A 16,782-nucleotide genomic window follows, 5' to 3' on the forward strand; every position below is an offset into this window, starting at 1 on the left:
AAAGAAACAACACCAAAATTATGTAATTTAGCACGGAGAGGACCAGCCAAGGAATTGGAGTGGAGAAGTAGTGAGAAAGTCTTCCTTGGGAGCAGCCAGCTGGGAGCTTCTGGGGTGAGGAGGCAGTTGGAGATGGGGGCCGAATGGAGAGGAGCATCCACATACACGTAAGGAGAGAAGAGACACCCCTGATTGTGTGTTTTGTGAGCCACGGAGGGGATTTCTGGCTAGGTAGAGAAGAAGGGGGCGGACGGGAGGAACCTCCCCTCCCCTGCCCAAAACCTTGTGCGGCCTTTGAGAAGACGTGCCTGGCCAATTTGGTAGGCGTTTTACATTTCCCTTTCTGCGAGGAATGTTTTTTAATGAGCGTCTTCGCCCTTCCCCAAAAAGCACGGACTCTTCTATTCACAAGGGGTGGGGGGTGGGGGGCTTCTGAATTTCAACAGGATGGGAAGGAGGCCCGAAGAAGCCCCGGGCTGAATTTGAAGCACTGCAGCAACTCGGGAAGGCGGTCTCTGCCCAGCTCCTCTGCCCTGTGGAGAAGCAGTCTTGGAACAACCTCCCCTTCTTGCCCTGCCCTGCCCCAGTTACCCATCTGGGGGCCTGTCCGCCTCCAGCTACTTCCTCCAAACGGGCTTCGGGGAAAGCCACGGCCCCGCCTGGCGCCCTCTCCGATTATCCACTCACCCCAGGTGAGGCGGCCGGGTAACCCCAAGATGGCCGAGGCCCTTGTGGAGATGGGCAACCTGTTGGATTGTCACAGGTTTGTTCCCGGACCAGGTGCTTCTACCTGGGGGGTGAATGCTAGAGGACGTGGCCCAGGTCCCTCTGGCCCTGTGGTCTGTTTCTCAGGCCCTGGAAGAAACTGCACACCCTGGGGTGGGGGGCAGGCTGTCCTCCGGTTGGCTCTGTGCTGGGAAGGTGCAGGGCAGAAACAGGCCAAGCCTCCCTGTCCCCTGGCGTGCTTCCTCCCCGCCCCATTTAGGCATAAGCAAGGAAGGAGGAACTTGGGGGCGGGGGGGGGATCGTCCCAGGCAAAGGGGGGAAGGAGGAATAAGTCCTCTGCAGCAGCTGTGAGTTGCGTCTGGGCGGCCGCTGCTGCAGAGGGGAGCTCCTTATGCTGCCCCCCATGTTCTGGAAGAACGAGCCCCCGGGCGAGCAGCCACCGGCTGAGGTGAGGCCGAGCAGGCGGGGTGGAGCTGAGGAGGGGTAGGAGGTGGGAGATGGGAAGAGAGCCCCTGTCCCGGGATGGCAGGGGAGAATTGGGCTGCCCTGCTCTTTGGAGAACTGGGTCCCCCCCTGCTTGGGGAGGGGGAGGTCCGGGGGCTCTTGCTGGTCTAGCCTGGGGGAATCTGGTAGCTGGCAGTCCCCTTGCCCTGCCCTGGCCTGCATTCTTCCCCAGGCGGAAGGGAGAGTGCGGGTTTGGTCCAATGGGCAGGATGTGCCTGCATGTTCCTTCTTTTGGAGAGGGGAGGGGGGCCTCGCAGAGGATGAGGTGCTCAGGTCCCCCCCCCTTTCCAGGTATCACTTGCTGCTGATGGGGGGGGCTGGTGGTTGTTGAGTGCCAGGAAATTGGGGGAGGAGGAAGGAATGGAGAGGCTTGGGAGAGGAGAGGGGCCCTTCTCTTTGGGGGGGTCCCTCTTCCCGGGGCAGCGAGAGGGGCGCAGGAGAGGCTGGCGTGCCGTCCTTGCCCCCCTCACCAGCCAGGCTGATTGCCAGGTGCGCGCGCGCCTCTCGGGCCCGGCGGGGCTAAATGCAGGTGCTTCGGGGCGGCGACTTGGGGAAGCAGCAGGAGGAGGCGGAGGCGGCGGCGAGGCGGAGGCGCGGCTGGTGCCGCTGCGGTTCTGGCTGGGCAGAGCGAGCGGGCGCGCTGCGGCTGCCTCCGGAGCCGCTGCCCGAGGTGCCCCCCTCCCCCGCGCCTCTCCTCCCCCGCCCTCCCCGCCCGCCGCCACCGCGGGCTGCTTCAGACGCGCCGCGCTTGCCGCCTCGCCCGCCGCGCGTCTCTGGACGCCGAGCCCATGGCCGCTCCCGAGGTGGGCTCCGTCGTCCGGACGGGGCGGCCGTAGGTGCGGGGCTGGAGCCCCCCGGCCGCCTCGCCGCCGCTCTCCTCCGCCATGGTAAGCCTCCGACGGGGCGGGCTCTCGGCGGGCTGGGGCGGGGGGCTCTCCGGGACTGACCCGCCGCTCTCCGCTCCCGCAGGCCCAGCCCGACGGGGAGGCGCTGGCCGGCGCCCTGGAGAAAGAGGAGGCGCGCTCGGGCGCCAGCACCCCCTCCACGCCCTCCGTCTGCTCGCCGCCCTCCTCCGCCGCGTCCTCGCTGCCGCCCGGGGCCAAGAGCGTCTGCTCCAGCTGCGGCCTGGAGATCGTGGACCGCTACCTGCTGAAGGTAAGGGGCGGGCGGCGGCCGGGGGGGGGGGCGGCCGGGCCGGGCCTCGCCTAGCGCGCTTCTCCCTCGCCCGCAGGTGAACAACCTGACCTGGCACGCCCGCTGCCTGGAGTGCTCGGTCTGCCGGACGCCGCTCCGCCAGCAGAGCAGCTGCTACGTCAAGAACCAGGAGATCTTCTGCAAGGTGGACTACTTCAGGTAGGCGGGCGGCGGCGGCGCGGGCTCCCCGCTCCCCGAAAGTCGACGGCCGAGCCGGCTTCTCCCGCTTGGACGGGGCCGAGCAGAGCAGGCCCCGACCGTCCGCTTTGCTCCGGATGGAGCCCCCTGTTCGCCTCCTTCCGCGAGCTCCGCCGCCGACCGTGGGAAAGGAGCCGAGCCGAGAGCAGCCGCTCTCCCTGGGGACGGCCGCTGCGGGCCGAGCGGAAGGCGCGCCGAGCTGGGCTGTGTGTGTGTGTGCCGCTGCTGCCGCTAAGCGTAACCGCTGCCCGGGAAGGGTCGGAAGAGCCTCGAAGAAAATCCAGGAGCCGCGGCGGCCCGCGCTGCCCCTCGCCCCGCCGCCGAGACCCCCGAAGCGCCCGCGGTCCGGCGAGCCCTTCCGATGGCGTCTGCGGCGGGGCAAAAAAGTCAGTGCGGGGGGAGGGGAGCTTAATTGCGGTGCCGGCAATCTCCTCCCACAGCGGTGACTGGAGGCCGATTCCAGGACCCCAACGCCCCCCCCCGTCCTTCCCCCCTCGCTCCGCTTTTGGCGCTCTGCCTAGGAGCCCTGGAAGGGGCAGCGGGCCCTTTGAACACCTGGCCGCCGCCCTCCCCAAAGTCCGGAGCTTGCCCGGCCCGGCCCGGCTGGAGCCAAACGAGCGCATCGCTTTGGCGCCCGGAGCCCCGATGGGCAGGGAGGGGCGCCGCCCATCGCCGTCTTTGGGACCGCCGGCCGGCCGGCCGACCTGCGGGTCTATTGAGATGGGAGGCGGGCGAACGGATCCTTGGAGCAGGGCCGCCCGGAGGCGGCCAGGCTTTTCCGGGGAGCTCAGCCAGGGCCCCGAAATCCCTGGGGCCCTCGAGGAGGCTGGGATGGGCGAAACGCAGCGCGGCTTTCCTTCCCGCCTCCTCTCCGCGTGTTTCGGAAGGAGCCAAGTCTGTCCGACGCCATTTCGAATAGGTTTCGTTCGGAAGATTCGGAAGGAATCCGGATTCGTTTGGGGACCCCGTCCTCTGGCCCCTGCCGCCTTCCGTCCTTCTCTCCCGTTCGCCCTACAGTGGCGAACCCGTTTCCCACTGTAGCGGTTAACAGGAGTGGGTAAAGTTGCGCGCTTCGCCGCCGGGAGACGAGCCTCTCTTCGCGCGCTCGGAAGGAAGGGAGCGAAACGCGGCTTTGGAAAGCCGGTTTCTACGGAGGGGCCGGCCTGGCTGCAGCGGCGAGACAGACGCGACTCCCCCTCGGTCAGCACTGCCCTCAAGTTCCTCGGTAGTTCTTCGACGGGCCGTTTTGTTCGGCGAACCGCTTTATTTCGTTGAATTTCGACTGGCGGAATTCTGTCGGCTCCTCTCCTCTCTGGCTCGGCAGCGAAGCCGCTTCTGGGTTCCCCGGCGCCTCCTGAAAGAAGTCCACCTGGGGAGCAAGCGCGTTTAATCCCGAGGGAAGCGTCCGGCCGGGAAGGGGCAGGCCGGAGCTGTGAGTCCTTGGAGTCAATTCGGAATTCGCCCTGCGGACGGCTCTGACCTGAACCGCCGCCCTCCGACTAGGAATCTCCGTTCCCCCATTTCTAAACTGGACGGGGGGGGGGGGGTTCTACCTTTTTCTCCCAGCCCGGCCTTTTTTCCTGGGGGAGCGGCTCCTTTCAGACGACCGGGGCGGGGCGGGGGGGGGGACGCGCGGCAGTCCTTCGTTGGTCCTCGGGGTTTGGGGCGCCGGCGGGCGAAGACCGTCGATCTAGAACGGGGCTCCCGAGAGATGCCCTGGGCGAAAGGAGAAGGGTCGGGGTCCTTTCCGCCTGGAGCCTTGAGCGAACCCGGATTATAATTCCGCTCCGGGCGAGTCGGGCGAGAGAGAGCTTCTTCCCTGGCCCGAAGGCAGCCGGGGCACGGAGGGCCGAGCGCTCCCTTGGGACCCCGTCCCGCCAAAGGCAAAGGGGCCGGCGGAGCGGAATCGGAAACATTGCCCGGCGGCGATCCCCGGACCCTGCCGGCTTCCTGACCCGGGGGCTTCAGCCTCGTGGGGACCCGGCCGCGGGGTGGCGGGGAGCGCGCCGCGCAGGAGGAAAACGGCGGGTTTGCGGCCCTGGCCAGGTGAGGGAGATTTCCTCGTTGGAGCTCGGCCGCGGCGTCCTTCGGGGGCGCCTGGCCGGCTACTTCTGGAGTCGTTCGCCCCTTCTCCGCCTCTCCCGGAGCCCCGAAGGGCTTGAGTGAAGGTGCCGAACTTGTCCCGGGGGATCCTACCTCGGCGGGGAGGGGACCCAGCCGGGCCTGAGGGCGACACCCGGAGAGGAGCCGATCCGGGGGCAGCGCCGGCCTGGTGCCGCCTGGGAAAGCCCGGGGGAGAAGCCGGGTCCCCGCGAGGGCTTCCTCCCTCCTTTCGAGCCTCCCTAAGCCAGGGGCACCGAGCCTCTTACGCGGCCTCAAAACGCGGCGAGGGACGTCGGTTTCTCCTCTGCCGACCTTCTCTGGGTCAGGCCCGGCTGAGCCTCGGCCGTCGGTCGCCCTGCCTTCCCGCTCCCTGGCGGGCTGGGCGCTCGCTCTGGAGCCTCCGCGGGCTGAGCAGGGCTTTTCTCTCCAGGCTGGAAGGCTCCGCCGCTGCTCCGCTCTGCAGAAAAGGAGCCGGCGGCGTTAGCGAGGAGAGCGCGCCCGGACGTTATTTCTAACGTTAGCAGCCCCCCCCCCCCCGAATTGCTATCTCCAACCGTTCGCCTCCGTTTCCCCCGAATCTGAGGGTTTTTCCAGTTTCAGGTTTTTAATTCCTGACTCGCATAAACAATGGGAAAGGAAAGTGAAAGTGCACAAGAGGAGAAACATGCCACCCCTCGCCTTGTTTTTTGCACGTTAAGATGGGTGACGGAGGATGAATTCTTGGGCTAGATTTCTGCCCGTGAAATTGGAGGACACCTTCACGATGGCCCTTTGAAGACCGAGGGAGCTTAGCAAAATGACAGGACTCTGGTTCTGGACGGCAATGATGGTGGGGATGGTCTTGGGGCAGCCGCAATTTAGTCAATGAACTCAAATTATTAGGAGGTTAGGAGCACAGAGGTCTGGTTCCTCTGCATATGTGGTAAGGAAGGTCTATTCACTGGGCCCTCCCTCCCTCCCTTCCTTCCTTCTTTCCTTCCTTCCTTCCTTCCTTCCTTCCTTCCTTCCTTCCTTCCTTCCTTCCTTCCTTCCTTCCTGGTTTCAGCTTCACAAAATTGTCCCTAGGACTGAGGAAGGAAGCTTCTTAGTCCTCCCCCCCTCACTTTTGCTTGATTTCTTGAGCACCTGCTTTGAATGAATCGACCCTTGCTGTTTTTGATCAGCTTTGTTATGATGTCTTTGGAAATCAATTTATAATTATGAGATTTGGACCACTGAGGAATAACTTGACATGGCTCTGGTGGTTTCTAGAAATTTTGGGTAATATTTTTTTTTGTCTGAGGATAATTAGTTTCTGAAAGACTTTGGAATGCAGAATATCTGTCTGCGTTTTGGCTCTTTGCTGAGGTGTTCAGCCAGTTGTGGATTTACAGGGTAGTTCTGTGTAAGGCTATTAAATGAGGACTACAATAGACATTAGGGGAAAGCGGTCGTACTTGTGGACAGACATGCCCAGAGGATTTGCCGTGTGGCCACTATCCTGCAGTTATTCACGGAGACCCATTTGGGTCTTAGTATAGTAGTCAATTGACATCTCCTTCTTAGTTTTTTTATATTCACATTTTTCAGAAAGAAAGGAAAAGGAGGGAATTCTTTCTGTTGTGTTAAAGATCATTTCCAGCATTAGATAGACGTGGGCAAGGCAGGCAGAGAGGGGAGAAAGATTAATTCAAGGCCGCTTGGAAGATCTACAATTTGTTAGAGAAGCTGAACGGAGAGTTTCACACGGAAGCTGTTTTGTGGTCTGCCAGAGATTTGAGTCTGTGCAAATATCATCAGTTGTTCCTCTACCTTATTCGGTTATTCAGTTATAATAGAATCCAACAAATCCTTTCAGCTCTATCACAGCTGGATAAAGCCGAGGAGGCGGCGGTGGGGACAGAGCGTGTCTTAGTTTCTTTTAAACACTGAAACTGCTTTTAGTCTGGAAGGCCTCAGAAGACTTTCTGGTCCCAGCCATTTTTTTAAAAAAAAAATGCCTTCCTTTTTATCCCAGCTTCTTCCACGCTAAGCCCTGGCGTTCAAAACGGGTTCTAGAGGCTTTTGTTTAAATTAAAGGCATCCTGATTTCGCCTGGTGCCAAACTTAAGTGCAGAGCACTAATTTAAACCTGAACGCAGGACTGTTTTGCTATTGTTGTCTGGCTGCATCTGCAGAGCGAACGCTGCAGGAGAATTTCAGGGAGGGCAGTTAGACTGCCGTGAGATCATTTCAGGGAGGGCAGTTAGACTGCCGTGAGATCGGTGGCCCCTCACCCTGGATCTGCTGCCACCCCACACACACACCTTGTTTGGGCTGAGAGAACGGATCCCGAGGCTTCCTTAGAGGTCTAATAACTAGGATATTTGCCCTACCCCACTTTAAGAAAAATTCAGTAATAAGCCATCTGCTTACTGTGTCATATTTACTTTGGCTGCTTTGGCGTCTGCCTGGTTTTATTTTGTCCTTCTTTCCCTTAATGATTCTTCAAAGTGCTTTGAGCTTTTTTATTTTTCAAGTGCTTTAAATGACCGCGGCCATACAGGACAAGGTTTACAAAAATAGAAATTCTTTCTTAAGTTTTTGCGAAAATGTATTAGCCTAAATTGCCGTTAAAAAAGAGAAACAGTCTTTAGAAAGGCATGTCTCTGTGTGTGAAGCAGAGAATGCAGAAAGACATAATTAAGGAATGGTATTGGGTAAAAATGCCCGCTGTAATGAACATCAGCTATAATCAATGTACTGAAATCTATTAATTGGAAACCTTGGCAACTTCTAGTTAAGATATGAATACGGAGTGAGATAGGTGGTATAAATTCAGCAAAAAAAAAATCTTCCATCTTTGATGCAGTCTGAAAGAGCAGCTATTTTGTTGACAAAGATCTGGGCTTTTCCCAAAGCAGGAATGAAAAATTAATTATCATGGCCCTTTTGTTTGTGCAGGCATCTAAACCAAGCATCCCATCATTGGCTCACTACATTCCCCATATGCAAGAAATTAGACATTGGTCCCTCCCTTTTCTGCCTCCAGCCCCCACCTCCAAAAGAAATTAAAAATTAAAAAACCACTGGCATTGGGTCTGCTCTGACACAAAACCCTTTTAATCTGTGGATTTTTTTAAAAAAAATCTGTATCACTTGGCCCAAAAGGATGGAGGATCGGATGGGTGCCAACTCAGGTGACCCTCTCCAGGACCCATTTCAGTTGCTTGTTACTGACCGTGGTTTGGGGGCCGAATCTCTCTCTTTGGTAAAACAAACAAACAACAAACAACGGGTGGCTTCCAGAAGCCAGCTGCACTTTTTTTGGAGCTGAGTCTTGAGAGCTTGAAGTCAGTTGTTTCTCGTTAATTTCTCCAACGAGGACCCTCCGTCTGCCTGCTCCGTTCTGCTCTGGCTCCCCTTGTGCAAAGGCTCAGGAAGTTGGCCGGTGGAGGGGGAGTGTCAGAAGGTGGCTAGTCCTCAGCATATCTCCTGCCCAGCCTCGCCTCCAAGTAGCCTGTGATCACTCCAAGAAGTGAGCCAAAGAACGTATTGTGCATACATTTCCCCACCTCGGCTCTCCCCTTCACTAGAATGGAGACTCCTTCCAAGGAGGGGAGCAAAGCCAAGCCCAGGGCTGACTCGGGTCTAGCAGAGGGAAGTCCTGAATAGGAGGGAAGCCATCTGCAAAGAAGGGGGAGCGAGGGGCTATTTCAGATTAGGGCACCCCTGCAAAATTTGGGGAAAGGGACAGAAGTAGAGAGGAGAGACACCCCAGAGAAGAGGGGGAACAACCAGCTTTTGTTGCTTTGATGCATTCTGCAAGGACGTCGTTTAGCAACTAGAATCTTTTCTGCCTTCCTGTTTTAATGAAAGGGAATTTTGAACCAGGACTGAAAAAGTCCTCCTTGCAAGAAAATAACAAGAGGACCCTGTTTTGGGATCCTTGCAGCCTCCCTGTGATTTCAGCCCATTTTACGACATTTGTTGTTTAGGGGCGGTTTTAACTAGCATGGCTGCTGCTCTCTCAAAGTTTAATTTTGACAGCATAAAAGCACAGCTCTCAAAAGAGTAGCTTTTAGACCAGCCCTTAAAACGATCTGAGTCGATGGTGCAAACCCGTTTTCTGCAAGCTGGCATTTATCACCTTGTCTGGGGAGGTCTCCCGTTTGGGGTCCGAGAGTGCTGAGTTGCTGATGTTCTGCAGATCCTGCCATTTAGATGCCCGGAGGATTGGGCATTTCTGCATTGGGGGCAGAAAGTTGGAAGACGAAAAACAAAATGATCCCGATTTTGGACAATCGTGGTCATTCGGCTTCTCCTCTCCTTTTCAGTCGGTTTGGTACCAAATGTGCCCGCTGCGGGAGGCAAATCTACGCCAGCGACTGGGTGCGGAGGGCTCGGGGCAACGCCTACCACCTGGCCTGCTTCGCCTGCTTCTCTTGCAAGAGGCAGCTCTCCACTGGGGAAGAGTTTGGCCTGGTGGAGGAGAAGGTCCTATGCCGGATTCACTACGACACCATGGTGGAGAACCTCAAGCGCGCAGCCGAGAATGGTAGGTGGCCCTCCCAACTCACCTTCCCTGGTGCAAGAGGAAAGAGACTGTGGCCCTGGTGTGGCCATAAAGCTTGACCGTGTAGCCTCCTCCATGCGGTCCTGAAGGTCTGAGGCACCTCGTCAAATCGTTCCTTCGCCCGCATCTGTTTGACTTAGGCCAAGAGTAAGGTGCCTTTCTGAGCAGAAAGTTCTCCATCCATCCACCCAACTTCTAACCATCAAAGGTGCGAGAAAGCCAGGATGGGCCAGACTCTCTCTTAACACTTGGCAGAAATTCCCCAGATATAGCTGGGTTTTTTTTCCTCCTCTCTGTGGCCTGCATTTCATCCTTTTATCTGGGCTATTTCCTACATAAAATGCAGAACTGTGTTTTTCGGCCTATTATCAAGGGAGGCAGCAGGGAAGACCTTTGACTAGGGATTAAAACTGACCCAGGATGCTTGTGAGGTCTCTATTTATCCATTCTTAACCAGATTCATAACCCCCCTCCCAACTCTAGCAATGTGACTGTGGGCAGCATGCAGCCCAAACACAAAGAAGAAGAAAAAAATCTCAAACAACCCTCCAGCCCCTGTGGGTTAAAACTAGCAAAATATTTTAATATAAAATGGAATTATGAAATAGCGACTATAAGCCCTGTAACGTGACAGCCACGAGGGGGATCCAGTCAATTTCCCCCTGGCGCCCAGAGGCACGACGGCCTTTGCTTACGGCCATTCAGTCTGATTCCATGTCTCAGCTAGCATATATCTTGGATTTATCTTGAATTGCTCTCTTTAAAAATCGCAGGCCAGACCTAGGTTCTCCCTTAGTGTGGTTATTCCTAAGATGCCCCCAGTTCTCTTTTCCAGGATTCCCCCCCCCCCCCATGTCTTGACAAAGATGCGGAGAAAAGACCTGGCCTGGCTCAGCTGACCTGACACAACTTTGGCCCTTTCCTCCTGCTTTTTCAAAGGAAGAGGCAGAACTTTGCTCAAGTGTTAAAAAGTTTTTTTTTTAAAAAATAATCGAGATATTTTTTCTCTCTTCTTGAGCAAATGCAAGAAAAAAAGGGGGGGGGAGAGGAAGAGGGTGCGCAGGGCCCTCCTTGCCCAGCAGATGGAAACGATTTTGAGAAGGGGGGAAAGCGAAGAAGGAGGGGAAATCTGAAAATGAAAATAATCAATGTTTCTGTTTACAAGGTTTAAGCCAGGAGATGAAAACAAAATCAAAACAAGATGCCAAAGCGGGATGCGGTGGGAGGCTGGCCTGTGGCGCATCCTTCTCCTGACCAGCCTGGCTCGGCATCTGGATAGGGGTGGATTTGGACCCAGGTTCAGAGGCTTCCTGGGTGGCCCCGAGAACGGGTCTCCTTGACCTCCTGTCTGAGGAAGGAGAGGCAGAGGGCCTGCCTTGGAGGCCAGGGACGAAGGGGGTGGCAAGCGAGGCAGCAGCAGGGAAGCCGTCCAGAGAGAGGTTCCCGCCAGTCCTTCAGGGCTGGTGTTTCTTCTCTCTTGAAGTTGGCAGAACTTCCAGCGGGTGAGCCCGGGAAGAGATGGGCCTTCCCACCAGCAAGGATCAGCAGATCCATGTTGACGGGGCCTTTGGCTATCCTTTGGGGCTCTCTGTCTGGCATGGTCATCCCAGGTGGCCGCTGAGGTCCACCTCTCTTCTGCTCCCCGTTTGGCCTGGAACCCAACCCAGTCGGGGGCCTTCAAAGGTGGCAGCTGTTTATTGGGCTTCAGCACCCCTCCCGCCAAACCCCTCCAGGCTGGGTGGGTGGAAAACGTGGCTCCCTCCCTTCGCCTGCCTTGGGCTGGAGCCACACACCCCTCCCTCCACACGCTTCCTGGGTGCCGGGAGTTCCCTGCAGGGCAGCGGGGCAGCTTGGTGGGCAGTGATGGGCAGAGGCCAGGTGGCAGCTGAGCCTGCGGGCTGCACTCTTTCCTGCAGACCCCTGGGAGGGGACGCCAGTCAGCCCATCCGTCCTTCTGTCTGTCCCACGGAGCCTAAGCCTTCCTCTGGGACCTGCAAAGCGATTTTGCCTGCACAGGTCGTCCAGAGAAAGGAAAATAAACAGATGTTGCTGCGGCTGACTTCCATTAATCACCCCACAGCAACGAGTCAGCTCGCTGGAGAAGAGAAGGAAAGAGAATTCCTTCAGCCTGGGCCAAGATAACCACGTCCGGAGCCTTGCCTTCGATCCCAGCCTCTTGAGAAGGCGAGGAAGGTCTGAACGGTGGGTTCCCACGCTGGTGGCTCTCTCTTGCGCTGCCCAGCCCCGGAGTTTCTCCTTGCACTCCGAAGCACATGGGGCTTAAAGGGACTGGCTGATGCTGCAAGAACCCCCTTTCTTTGGGTCTGACATTGAATGGGGTTTGGCCCCAAACTCGATGCAAGCATGGTGTTGCTGAAGTCATATTCCTTGTGCTCCCTTGCCTGTTGAGGGATTTTATTTATTCAGTTTATCTGGCTATCCAGAGCGGCTTCCAAGGCAATAAAAGCAGACCTATAAAAGGAGTTATAAATATAGGAACAGTTAAAAGGAAAGGGATTAAGTAGACTAAACGGAGTTGTAAATGCCGGAGTTGGCCTACGGAGCAATTTTCCCTGAGGAAGGGGACATGAATGACACCAGGAGAAGGGATGAACATCACCACATTGAAACCCAGCCCCAGAAATTCAAGGCCCAAAGAAAGATGTGTCGGTGGAGCTTCCAAGCACGCCTGAAGTCTATCTGTGCCAGGAGAGGTCCATCTGAAAGGCTGGCTTTCCTCCTCTCTTTCTGCAACAATGCAGTTCAGCTGATGGGGACTGGATCTCCTGTCCATAAGCCCCATCAGGCCCTGCGGAGTCCCCCCCCTCCAAGGGTCTGTCTGGGTCTCCGCTCATCCCCCTTTCTCTTGTAGGGAACGGCATCACTTTGGAAGGGGCCGTCCCCTCCGAGCAAGACAGCCAGCCGAAGCCCGCCAAGCGAGCGCGGACCTCCTTCACGGCTGAGCAGCTGCAGGTAGGGAGAGATCTGGGGGGGGGGAGGGCTGAGGAGGGGGGGAGGATGCCAGTTCCTGGGCAGGGGGTCTCACCTGACGCCTCTCCACTCCCCCGTGTAGGTCATGCAAGCCCAATTCGCTCAGGATAACAATCCAGACGCCCAGACTTTGCAAAAACTGGCAGACATGACCGGGCTCAGCAGGAGAGTTATTCAGGTGAGGGTTTGCCCCCCACTCCTGGCACTGATGATGTTACCTAGTTGGGTCATGAAACGTCTGCAAGAAAACCGCCCAGCTCAGGGAGCACCAAGGACCCCACATATTGGGGGGGTGGGGGCTACTTAGTCCAGCCGGTTCAGAAGTAGAGGGGGCCGCCAGCTCCTCAGTCCTCCACCTCTGAGGTATCTGGCCACTTGCTTCTCCTGACCGCCCTGCTTTTGTCTGGGCTTCATTTCCTCTGCAGCTTCCACCTCCCCGGAGGTGCTTAATGGAGGCAAAATAAGAATAATTGCTGGGGGGGGGTTTCTTCCAACCGTGGGGCGCCCCTCCTCCCTCTTTCTCCAGGTTTGGTTTCAGAACTGCAGAGCCCGGCACAAAAAACACACCCCTCAACACACGGTGCCGCCCTCGGGGGGGTCCCAACCCCGCCTCCCTTCCGTGCTGCCGGAGGACCTCCACTACTCCCCGTTCAGCGGTCCTGAGCGGGCCAGGATGGTGACCCTCCACAGCTACATAGAGAGTAAGTGGAGGACAGGGGAGGCGGCCTTACGAGTCACTGCCACGATTATTTTGCGGGAGGAGGAAAGGAGACCACACGGAGGAGAACAAGAGAAAAGATGTGGGAGGTTAGAAGTTGAGGGTGTTCCCAGCCTGCCACTTTGCCAAAATCTCCCCAGGCAGCTCTTGATTTTCTGCATCAAGGGGGTCTCTTCTTGGGGGGGGTGAGAGGGCCCCCCTTTTCCTGCCAGACCAGAGGGTTGAAGAGCATTGGGGGCCAAACCTGAGCACCACGCAGGATGAGCCCCCAGAGCCAGGAGAAGTGATCAGCAAAAGAGAAGGAGCTTTAGTTGCGTCTGCAAATACACTCGGTAGCGGCTTTCCTTGAAGTGATAGCGAACAAGGTTTTCTGCACACTTCGTGTTTCTCTCTCCCTTTGAACCCCCCCACTCCGCGGACGGCCCCCCGGGTGCTTGGCGATCCAAGTGGTCATCTCTTCTTTGCAGGTCAGGTCCAGTGTGGACAAATGCACTGCCGCCTCCCCTACGGCACCCCCCCTGTGCACCTCAAAGCCGACATGGAAGGAGCGCTCTCCAGTAGAGGGGAGAAGGTAGGAAGGGGCCCCCCGACAGTAACCAGGGCTGTTTCTGCAGCCCTCTGTGGTGCTGGGGAGAGCCCCCACCCCGAATCCCTCACCCAGAAGCATCCCCCTCAGAATTTGGGGTCCAGAAGTAAGTCTCCCCCTTTTCCAGTGGAGGGTGGGGGTCAATTTCCTGCCCTCCTTCGCTTCCTCCCGGCTGCCTCTGACTCCGCTTGGCTCCCTGATCGGCTAAGAATGAAATCTGGGTCCGTTCACCTCACGGGCGGCTGCTTGTCTGGTCTTGCTGGTGGGAAGACCGAGTGGAGAGGTGGGCGAAGGTGGGTCCCAGCGTGCTTGGCAGGCGTGCAGGATGAAAACGGGGCTCCGGCGTGGGAGGGGGGCAGCTTGCAATTCAGTCTCAGGTAATGAGGATGTGGGCTAGACTATCTTTGCTCTTCCTGCCTTCTGCTCGTGTCCACACGTTGCACCGTCCTGGCAGGTGGGAACAGGCCAGCATAGGACGCTGTGGCTTGATGCAGTCCCAAGCATCTCTTCCTAGGACTGGGTGCAGGCAAACACAGGGAGCTGGCCTGGGGGAGACCGGGCAGTCTTCTCCTAAATGGCTCAAAGGCCCTCAAGGGCTGAGATGTTCCTAAGCAGCCCACTTCCGGCTTCAGCGGCTTTGCAAAGAGAAATCCCAGCAGTCAGTCAACTTTTGCTTTGTTGACCCTCAGTGGAAGCAAAGTCCGGCTTTCCCACCGCCTTCTCTCTCCAATGCACAGCTGCTCAGGCGGCTGGGCTGGGATAGAGGGCTCACCTTCCCCCAGGTACGGGCCTTCAGGTAGCAGATTCTGGGAGCCTTTAGGACTTCTCAGGCATCCTGAACATCCCTCCAGGAAGAGGCAGCCTGGCCTCTCTCAGCAGCCTCCTCCTACTCCGAAGGGAGGGTTTGTTGACTTCTCAGCCCCCTCCGGCCAGGGAAGGAGACGCCCTGCCCTCTTCCGCCCTCTTGTTCTGCTCGCCCAGACCCCACCGATTCTGCCCAACCTTTGCTCCAAGTAGGCGGCCGTGCCTGTCTGGCCATCAGCCGGTTTGTTTAGGGCACGGAGGGTCACGTGCGTCTCACTGGATGTCTTCAGCCCCCCCACCGGCCTTCCCGGGGGGGGGGCGTCTCGCATAATGTGCTTTGGGGAGGGAAGGCAGGTCCCCTTCCGGCCCCCTTCTGTTCTTCTGCAGTGCCTCCCAAGCTTCTCTCTGATTTCCCCGGCAGGTGATCTTGTTCCAGTATTGACGCCTCCCTTTCCTCAACTCCCGGGACTTGCGAGGCCACTGCTGCTTAATCTCCCCACCCTTTCCTCCCTGGCCACCAAGGGACCTTCAGTCTGAGAGCCCCCTCAAGGTCTTCTCAGCCTGGGGTTCTAACCTGGATCACGCGTGCCCTGGCTGTGGCCACCAGCCGCCGAGCATTCCCCGGTGCTGTTCTTCATCTGGTGGACTTGCTGGCTGGTGAAGGCTCTGGGCAGGGCCTTCTCTGGCAGACCGGCGTAAGGATGTATCTTGCCGTCTGCTCCAAGTTTAACCAACGCAAGGACAGAAGCTGTGCCGCCGGGGCTGATCCAGTCTGTTCGAACGTGGAACGCTGCCGATCTTCAGCCTAAGAATCAAGTCTACCGTATAGTCAACATTCAACCTTTGGATGGAAACGTGGATGGAAGGTGGAAACGTTGTCCGTTTCAACGGAGGAGACCGTGGATCTTGTCCTGTCGATTCCTTTTCAATTCTTGAGGCTTTTGATTTTCCCTGTAAGCAACATCGGTCTGTTCTGGGGGCTGGCAGGGCTTTGTGGCCCCCAAGCCAGAGGCTGGACCTGCCCTGAGGGGTGACCCTCCGAGCAAACTCTTACCGATGCCTCTAATCCCACCGCCCAACAGCCGTTGGGAAAATGTCTGTCTCCCTAAATCTTGGGAGCAAAATCCAATGAATTAAGTCTCCAGCCTTGGTGCAGAGCTGAGGGAATGTTTTAAAAACCTCTAGTGGCAACATCAAACTTTGAAACCTGGGGTCGACAGAAAACGTGGGACTTTGCGCTGCCAGGACTGTAGAGAAAAGTGGAACTTTTCTCTCTCTTTCCCTCCTATTTAATGGCGTCCGGCGTTCTCAGGTTGTGCTAGACGGAGCAACTGAGCAAAAGCTGTAAAGCACTTGGCCTTCTTCGCAGCCTCAAGCTTCGTCTTGCTAGGCTGGGCAGCTGCTAGGTTAACTGGCCCGTGAAACGGCTTTCGGGGCATCCCCCAGGCCTGGGCCAGGGCCACCACCTCCCCAACCAGCCCCGTTGCTCTTCTGTGAGGCTCCCTGTTCTCCAAGGACTTCCTCCCCAAAGACACAGGCATCGTTCTGCCTCCCTCCCTCCTTCCCCCCAGCTGGGGAGTTCCTGATCTAGGCAGATCCCCCACTTCTCCTTGGGCTGCGATGGCACTGATGACATTACCTAGTTGGGTCATGAAACGCCCGCAAGGAAACCACCCAGAGAGCACCAAGGACCCCGCCCTCCAATCCTGAGCTATAGATATGCTCCTTTATTGGCACGACGGCCCATTTCCGCAGTTCTGTCGCTTCGTGGTCCAGCCGGGCTGCTTGGATGGCCCTTCAGCAGTGCCCAGCGCGACCCGTTTCCTGAGAATTAACCTGGAGCGTGTGGCTTGACCTGAAGGAGGAGGCCGCCCAGTTGCGTGTTTCTAGGTGGTCCTGGGTGGCCGAGGAGGCCTTGAGCGCAGGAAAGGAGGCCGGGCAGAGTGACCCTTGAACTTCCTGACTCAGACGCCCTGCTGAATTGCGGTGGAGACAGAGGCCCCCCTCCCTGGCAGCTGTGAACCTTGCGTGGGTGTCTCAACTGCCTGTCTTTCAACAGGAAAGCTTTGGTGGGTCAAGCAGTGGCTTGGAGTGAGCGGCTTTTTCAGCCCCTCCGCGCCACTAGGAGGAGAAGGAGCAGGGACTCCAGGGTGGGGGTCAGTCCCAGAGGAGAGAAAAGGTTTTGTCTGGTTGTTCCCCGATCCTCAAGCAAAGGTTGGTTTTTCCTTCCTTGCAAAAGTCAGGGGCTGCCTTTTTACACAGGGCAATTTTTGCTCCACTCTTGCAAAACTGGAAAGCATTAAATGGATGTTTTGATCCATTCATCATTCACTAAATGGGTGTTTCTGGAAAATTAAGGCCTGCCCCACAAGAGGAAGATGGATCCTCTTTAGATTAGCATCTCGTTAGCCTATGTCTTCGTCC

The 16,782-nt window shown here is 57.3% G+C and overlaps 1 protein-coding gene across 1 annotated transcript; it reads left to right on the forward strand.

The window, feature by feature from the left end:
• The first annotated feature begins 9,157 nt into the window (after window positions 1–9,157).
• Window positions 9,158–14,869, forward strand: LHX6 (LIM homeobox 6). The gene is made up of 6 exons (XM_083375262.1): window positions 9,158–9,241; window positions 12,132–12,232; window positions 12,333–12,428; window positions 12,777–12,951; window positions 13,436–13,539; window positions 14,780–14,869. Exons 1-6 carry the CDS (start codon window positions 9,208–9,210, stop codon window positions 14,798–14,800), a joined length of 531 nt encoding a protein of 176 aa, XP_083231388.1. The 5' UTR covers window positions 9,158–9,207; the 3' UTR covers window positions 14,801–14,869.
• The last annotated feature ends 1,913 nt before the right edge of the window (window positions 14,870–16,782 follow it).

The sequence above is a fragment of the Vipera ursinii genome (genome assembly GCF_947247035.1).
Source record: "Vipera ursinii genome assembly, chromosome: 16".
Lineage (NCBI taxonomy): Eukaryota > Metazoa > Chordata > Lepidosauria > Squamata > Viperidae > Vipera > Vipera ursinii.